This window comes from Xenopus laevis, chromosome 3L (genome assembly GCF_017654675.1).
Source record: "Xenopus laevis strain J_2021 chromosome 3L, Xenopus_laevis_v10.1, whole genome shotgun sequence".
NCBI lineage: Eukaryota > Metazoa > Chordata > Amphibia > Anura > Pipidae > Xenopus > Xenopus laevis.
This window is the reverse complement of record NC_054375.1, coordinates 2,153,181-2,160,796: the sequence shown is the minus strand read 5'-3', so window position 1 is coordinate 2,160,796 and position 7,616 is coordinate 2,153,181. Positions and strand designations below refer to the sequence as shown.

The 7,616-nt window shown below is 43.2% G+C and overlaps 1 protein-coding gene across 1 annotated transcript; it reads left to right on the top strand.

Annotated features, from left to right (window-relative positions):
- Window positions 1-831: 831 nt before the first annotated feature.
- On the top strand, window positions 832-7,162 carry LOC108710714 (guanylyl cyclase inhibitory protein). Its single transcript, XM_041585495.1, has 5 exons — window positions 832-1,088; window positions 3,051-3,183; window positions 4,651-4,800; window positions 6,475-6,580; window positions 6,852-7,162. Exons 1-5 carry the CDS (start codon window positions 1,021-1,023, stop codon window positions 7,031-7,033), a joined length of 639 nt encoding a protein of 212 aa, XP_041441429.1. The 5' UTR covers window positions 832-1,020; the 3' UTR covers window positions 7,034-7,162.
- Window positions 7,163-7,616: the final 454 nt, after the last annotated feature.

Sequence of the window (7,616 nt, the reverse complement as noted above, 5' to 3'; positions counted from 1 at the left end):
ACCAGGAAATACACTCCCCCGTGCAAACACAAAAGCAGCAACAGTAATATGAGAATATCACTAATTTACACCATAATAAACATTGTTTTGGAACAAAAGCAAACACCTTTCATTTCTCCATACAGTTCATGTGTCTGTGCGTTTAATAACTATTGGTTCAGTAAGTGCCCGGCGACCCCAGTATCAGTTTAGTATCAGTGTTATTTCTCCCAGTTTGATGAACATGTCATAGGGAAAGTGCTCTGGTTACAGATACACAATTACCCCTGGGGCAGATGGAGAGGGCGAGAATCATAACGTTTGTTAAATAACAGGGATCACTAGTCTGGTGTCTGGAATACACATTGGAGCCATTCTGCTTCCCATTGGCTTTGGCACTAACAGGATTAAGTGTAAAGTCCCTCGTCTGCACTGAGTGGCCCCGTTGTTGTGTAATAAGGAGGCCAATCAGTCACTGTGTTATGTGTCGCTTATGTATCCCCCATGTAACACAGTAAGGATAACACACTGGGCCCATAGCAGCACCTGCCAATAATCTGCTGTCTGGAAATACACACATACCCCACATTCTGCATTCAAAGGGCCCCAGTCATCGGCACAGGGAATGCTGGGATTGGAACGTAAATTTGCATATTATATATGTGATATCTAGGGGGGTTTGCCTTCACTTCTTCAATTATACCCCATTCCAACATGCTCAGATCTGATTGGCGCAGCTAAAGGTACCTCCCATTGCAACAACAGACTCATTATAGCGTTATAATATTCCCAGAATCCCTTGGGACACATCCGCCCATTACATCGCTAATCACAACGATAATATTTTCCCTTTTCCCGTCTGTTTATGAATAACGAAGGGCAACGTCCACCCCCGCCCCCTTGCCGTGGGGCAAGTGGATTATGATAAATGTAATCACATTTGTGGGATTAAGTACTTTCCACGTAATTCTCGGTTAATCCTCTATCCCGTATAAAAGCCGGGAATTAGGGAGAAAGGAAATCTCTTGATGTGAAACAGAAATGGGTCAGGCCGCGACTATACCCCTGAGCAGTGGCTCCTACGTCCTGGAATTACATGAATGGTATAGGTAATTTTTCATATTTCTTTTTGTTCTGTGGTTTAATGTTTTTCTGGGGAATCAGCTGCCCATTGTGGCGTCACTCTCCAGTATGAGGACGATTGTTGCGTCACTTTCCTGTATCACCTCCGGCAGGTTCTCTTTATCATTATCAAGTTGTGTGTGTGAGAAATGGGAAAACACTAAGAACTTCACAGAAAGGCAGATGCTGGGTTCATCCCTCTGTTACAGTGATACATTGTTACCCATTGTAACGTCATTAACCGGTCAGACGGATACATTATCCAAACATGGATCTGACAACATGGAAAATATTCTTATACTGTGATATTGCAGCAAATTGTATATGTCTATTTTACTTCCTGTTGTTAGAATTATTTTATTGTGTTTTTACTATAAGAACTTTCCTTCTCTGTATATTTGTATTTATACATATGGGAGGAGGAGGTGCCATATTGATTCCCTTAGACAGTACAGTATGAGGGTATAGCTTATTGTGTGCCCAGAACATTCCTTCTCTGTATATTTGTATTTATACATATGGGAGGAGGAGGTGCCATATTGATTCCCTTAGACAGTACAGTATGAGGGTATAGCTTATTGTGTGCCCAGAACATTCCTTCTCTGTATATTTGTATTTATACATATGGGAGGAGGAGGTGCCATATTGATTCCCTTAGACAGTACAGTATGAGGGTATAGCTTATTGTGTGCCCAGAACATTCCTTCTCTGTATATTTGTATTTATACATATGGGAGGAGGTGCCATATTGATTCCCTTAGACAGTACAGTATGAGGGTATAGCTTATTGTGTGCCCAGAACATTCCTTCTCTGTATATTTGTATTTATACATATGGGAGGAGGAGGTACCATATTGATTCCCTTAGACAGTACAGTATGAGGTTATAGTTTATTGTGTGCCCAGAACATTCCTTCTCTGTATATTTGTATTTATACATATGGGAGGAGGAGGTGCCATATTGATTCCCTTAGACAGTACAGTATGAGGGTATAGCTTATTGTGTGCCCAGAACATTCCTTCTCTGTATATTTGTATTTATACATATGGGAGGAGGAGGTGCCATATTGATTCCCTTAGACAGTACAGTATGAGGGTATAACTTATTGTGTGCCCAGAACATTCCTTCTCTGTATATTTGTATTTATACATATGGGAGGAGGAGGTGCCATATTGATTCCCTTAGACAGTACAGTATGAGGGTATAGCTTATTGTGTGCCCAGAACATTCCTTCTCTGTATATTTGTATTTATACATATGGGAGGAGGAGGTGCCATATTGATTCCCTTAGACAGTACAGTATGAGGGTATAGCTTATTGTGTGCCCAGAACATTCCTTCTCTGTATATTTGTATTTATACATATGGGAGGAGGAGGTGCCATATTGATTCCCTTAGACAGTACAGTATGAGGGTATAGCTTATTGTGTGCCCAGAACATTCCTTCTCTGTATATTTGTATTTATACATATGGGAGGAGGAGGTGCCATATTGATTCCCTTAGACAGTACAGTATGAGGGTATAGCTTATTGTGTGCCCAGAACATTCCTTCTCTGTATATTTGTATTTATACATATGGGAGGAGGGAGGTGCCATATTGATTCCCTTAGACAGTACAGTATGAGGGTATAGCTTATTGTGTGCCCAGAACATTCCTTCTCTGTATATTTGTATTTATACATATGGGAGGAGGAGGTGCCATATTGATTCCCTTAGACAGTACAGTATGAGGGTATAGCTTATTGTGTGCCCAGAACATTCCTTCTCTGTATATTTGTATTTATACATATGGGAGGAGGAGGTGCCATATTGATTCCCTTAGACAGTACAGTATGAGGGTATAGCTTATTGTGTGCCCAGAACATTCCTTCTCTGTATATTTGTATAAACAGATGGTTTTTTTTATTGATACATTTTCCACTTATTTTTTGTTTCTCTTTGGCTTACAGAAAGTTTGTGCAGGAATGTCCTAGTGGACTGATCACCCTCCATGAATTTCGGAAGTATTTCTGTGACTGCACCGTCGGCACAGAATCATCTGAATATGCAGAGCAGATATTTCGGAATCTGGATAAGAATGGGGTAAGGAAGTGACAGTGAATGGACATTGCTCGTGGATCTTAGAGAAAAGGATAAATAAATACTGTCTGTTTATGCTAACAATTTTGCACAATTCAGCAGGAACAGTCCCTAAGTTTGCTCATAGTCTGTACAGAGAGATCCCATAAAACTATGGTACATAGGTATTCCCTGTACTAAGCACAATTCAGCAGGAACAGTCCCTAAGTTTGCTCATAGTCTGTACAGAGAGATCCCATAAAACTATGGTACATAGGTATTCCCTGTACTAAGCGCAATTCAGCAGGAACAGTCCCTAAGTTTGCTCATAGTCTGTACAGAGAGATCCCATAAAACTATGGTACATAGTTATTCCCCTGTACTAAGCACAATTCAGCAGGAACAGTCCCTAAGTTTGCTCATAGTCTGTACAGAGAGATCCCATAAAACTATGGTACATAGGTATTCCCTGTACTAAGCACAATTCAGCAGGAACAGTCCGTAAGTTTGCTCATGGTCTGTACAGAGAGATCCCATAAAACTATGATACATAGGTATTCCCTGTACTAAGCACAATTCAGCAGGAACAGTCCCTAAGTTTGCTCATAGTCTGTACAGAGAGATCCCATAAAACTATGGCACATAGGTATTCCCTGTACTAAGCACAATTCAGCAGGAACAGTCCCTAAGTTTGCTCATGGTCTGTACAGAGAGATCCCATAAAACTATGATACATAGGTATTCCCTGTACTAAGCACAATTCAGCAGGAACAGTCCCTAAGTTTGCTCATGGTCTGTACAGAGAGATCCCATAAAACTATGGTACATAGGTATTCCCTGTACTAAGCACAATTCAGCAGGAACAGTCCCCTAAGTTTGCTCATTGTCTGTACAGAGAGATCCCATAAAACTATGGTACATAGGTATTCCCTGTACTAAGCACAATTCAGCAGGAACAGTCCCTAAGTTTGCTCATAGTCTGTACAGAGAGATCCCATAAAACTATGGCAGCATAGGTATTCCCTGTACTAAGCACAATTCAGCAGGAACAGCCCCTAAGTTTGCTCATAGTCTGTACAGAGAGATCCCATAAAACTATGGTACATAGGTATTCCCTGTACTAAGCACAATTCAGCAGGAACAGCCCCTAAGTTTGCTCATAGTCTGTACAGAGAGATCCCATAAAACTATGGCAGCATAGGTATCCCCTGTACTAAGCACAATTCAGCAGGAACAGTCCTCTAAATTTGCTCATAATCTGTAAAGGGGGGATCCCATAAAACTATGGCAGCATAGGTATTCCCTGTACTAAGCACAATTCAGCAGGAACAGTCCCTAAGTTTGCTCATAGTCTGTACAGAGAGATCCCATAAAACTATGGCAGCATAGGTATTCCCTGTACTAAGCACAATTCAGCAGGAATATGAGTTCTGTAAGTTATTTCCATGGAAGGAGTAGAAGGTAATACATGGGATGTGTCTGTATCTGTAGGACGGGATTGTGGATTTTCGGGAATACGTTACAGCAATCAGTATGTTGGCTCAGGGGTCTCCAGAGGAAAAGCTTCGTTGGTCATTTGATCTGTATGACAAGGACAGAGACGGGACAATTACTCGATGTGAAATGCTGGAAATAATGAAGGTTTGTGCAGAAAACATTTGGGTTATAGAGTCACAGTTTGGGGGTAACTAACAGCCTGAGCTGTGCGGATATTGACTATAAATATAAATATAGTGTATTATTAATAAGGGTTTCATCTGATTTTTTTTGTACGTGCCCCATAAATGATTTAAACTTTGGGATTGGGGACCCTCAGCTTCCTGTTGTCTATTGTTAGAGAACATAAGTGTCTTAGGAAGGGATTCTGGGAAATGTAGTCCATTCTCTTTCTACATAAAGATATATTTCCTCTGTTATATTGGTCAAACTGTTGGAGCCTGTGGGGTGTTTTATAGGACTGAGTGCAAGCTCTGCTGTACTGATGGGTGTCCAATAGTGTGCCGTGCAACTGGCACTTACACCTACCCCCCCCAGGGCAGATTTGTTAGGGGTGTAAAGTGAAAAACACCAGGGCAGGGACTAATAAGAATGTGATAGGGACCTTAGATTGTAAGCTCACTGGGGCAGGGACTGATGGGAATGTGATAGGGACCTAAGACTGTAAGCTCACTGGGACAGGGACTGATAGGAATGTGATAGTGACCTTAGATTGTAAACTCACTGGGACAGGGACTGATGGGAATGTGATAGGGACTTTAGATTGTAAGCTCACTGGGACAGGGACTGATGGGAATGTGATAGGGGCCTTCGATTGTAAGCTCACTGGGACAGGGATTGATGGGAATGTGACAGGGACCTTAGATTGTAAACTCACTGGGGCAGGGACTGATGGGAATGTGAGAGGGACCTTAGATTGTAAGCTCACTGGGACAGGGACTAATGGGAATGTGATAGGGACCTTAGATTGTAAGCTCACTGGGGCAGGGACTGATGGGAATGTGATAGGGGCCTTCGATTGTAAGCTCACTGGGACAGGGATTGATGGGAATGTGACAGGGACCTTAGATTGTAAACTCACTGGGGCAGGGACTGATGGGAATGTGAGAGGGACCTTAGATTGTAAGCTCACTGTGGCAGGGACTGATGGGAATGTGATAGGGACCTTAGATTGTAAGCTCACTGGGACAGGGACTGATGGGAATGTGATAGGGACCTTAGATTGTAAACTCACTGGGGCAGGGACTGATGGGAATGTGACAGGGACCTTAGATTGTAAGCTCACTGGGACAGGGGCTATTGGGAAAGTGATAAGGACCTTAGATTGTGAGCTCACTGGGACAGGGACTGATGGGAATGTGATAGGGACCTTAGATTGTAAGCTCACTGGGACAGGGACTGATGGGAATGTGACAGGGACCTTAGATTGTAAGCTCACTGGGACAGGGACTGATGGGAATGTGATAGGGACCTTAGATTGTAAGCTCACTGGGACAGGGACTGATGGGAATGTGATAGGGACCTTAGATTGTAAGCTCACTGGGACAGGGACTGATGGGAATGTGACAGGGACCTTAGATTGTAAGCTCACTGGGACAGGGACTGATGGGAATGTGAGAGGGACCTTAGATTGTAAGATCACTGGGACAGGGACTGATGGGAATGTGAGAGGGACCTTAGATTGTAAGCTCACTGGGGCAGGGGCTGATGAGAATGATGATGTCTGTACAGCGCAGTGGGATATGTCGGTGCCATATGAATAAAGGAGAGTGGGACCCCCATATCAGATAGTGATTCTCTCATGCTGTTATTTTTCAGGCCGTTTATAAAATGAGTTTGGCGACTTCTCTGGCCAAGTCCAACCCTCCGACGGCAGAGGAATGTACCAATCGGATCTTCGTTCGGCTGGACAAGGACCACGATGGTAAATGTGTAGCCCCCTAAAGCGGGATGTGACATTGGCATCCCATAATACCACTAGTTAGATCTGCACAAATAACCCAGAAGTCCCAGGGGCTTTGCTTTCATGGTCCCCCTTTCCCTTTATGAAGAGGGTGTAGTTCAGCCCACAAGCAGGAAGTGACACAGAGGAGAGAGCTGGGGATTGGTCAGTACAGGCGGGTGGAACTAGGGCCTGTGATATGGGGGGGAAACAAGTTCAAAACCTGACGCACCCCCTACGTGTTTCTCCCCAGCTCTGATCAGTCGGCAGGAATTTATAGACGGATCCCTGTGTGACGATTGGATACGAGACATGCTGGAATGTGATCTGAGGACCCTCCATGTCCAGAGACCCCACAAACATATCCACCTGCACCCCAACTCCTCCAGGGACAACTTGTTCCTCAATGAGCTCAGCCAAGATCATCATCAATAGACCTGGATCCCATTTACTCACTGAGAATCCACCCCTCCCCCAAATGTCTTTTTATCTTGGGGGGCTGCTCCTTCTTTTTTTTACTTTGGATTTGTATTTGTCTAAATTAAATATTGAGAGTTAATTATTTCCTCTTGTTCTGTTTCTTTTTGCTTTGAGACCATTTCTGCATCTCCTATTTCCCCCTATAGCCCTCAGATCCTGTACAGAACATAGGTATTCCCTGTACTAAGCACAATTCAGCAGGAACAGTCCCTAAGTTTGCTCATAGTCTGTACAGAGAGATCCCATAAAACTATGGCAGCATAGGTATTCCCTGTACTAAGCACAATTCAGCAGGAACAGTCCCCTAAATTTGCTCATAGTCTGTACAGAGAGATCCCATAAAACTATGGTACATAGGTATTCCCTGTACTAAGCACAATTCAGCAGGAACAGTCCCTAAGTTTGCTCATAGTCTGTACAGAGAGATCCCATAAAACTATGGCAGCATAGGTATTCCCTGTACTAAGCACAATTCAGCAGGAACAGCCCCTAAGTTTGCTCATAGTCTGTACAGAGAGATCCCATAAAACTATGGTAC

Coding starts and splice junctions, on each gene's coding strand:
- LOC108710714 (XM_041585495.1), top strand. CDS start 1,021: ATGGGTCAGGCCGCGACTATACCCCTGAGCAGTGGCTCCTACGTCCTG. Junction 1,089..3,050: donor GAATTACATGAATGGTATAG/GTAATTTTTCAT, acceptor TTTGGCTTACAG/AAAGTTTGTGCAGGAATGTC. Junction 6,581..6,851: donor GCTGGACAAGGACCACGATG/GTAAATGTGTAG, acceptor GTTTCTCCCCAG/CTCTGATCAGTCGGCAGGAA.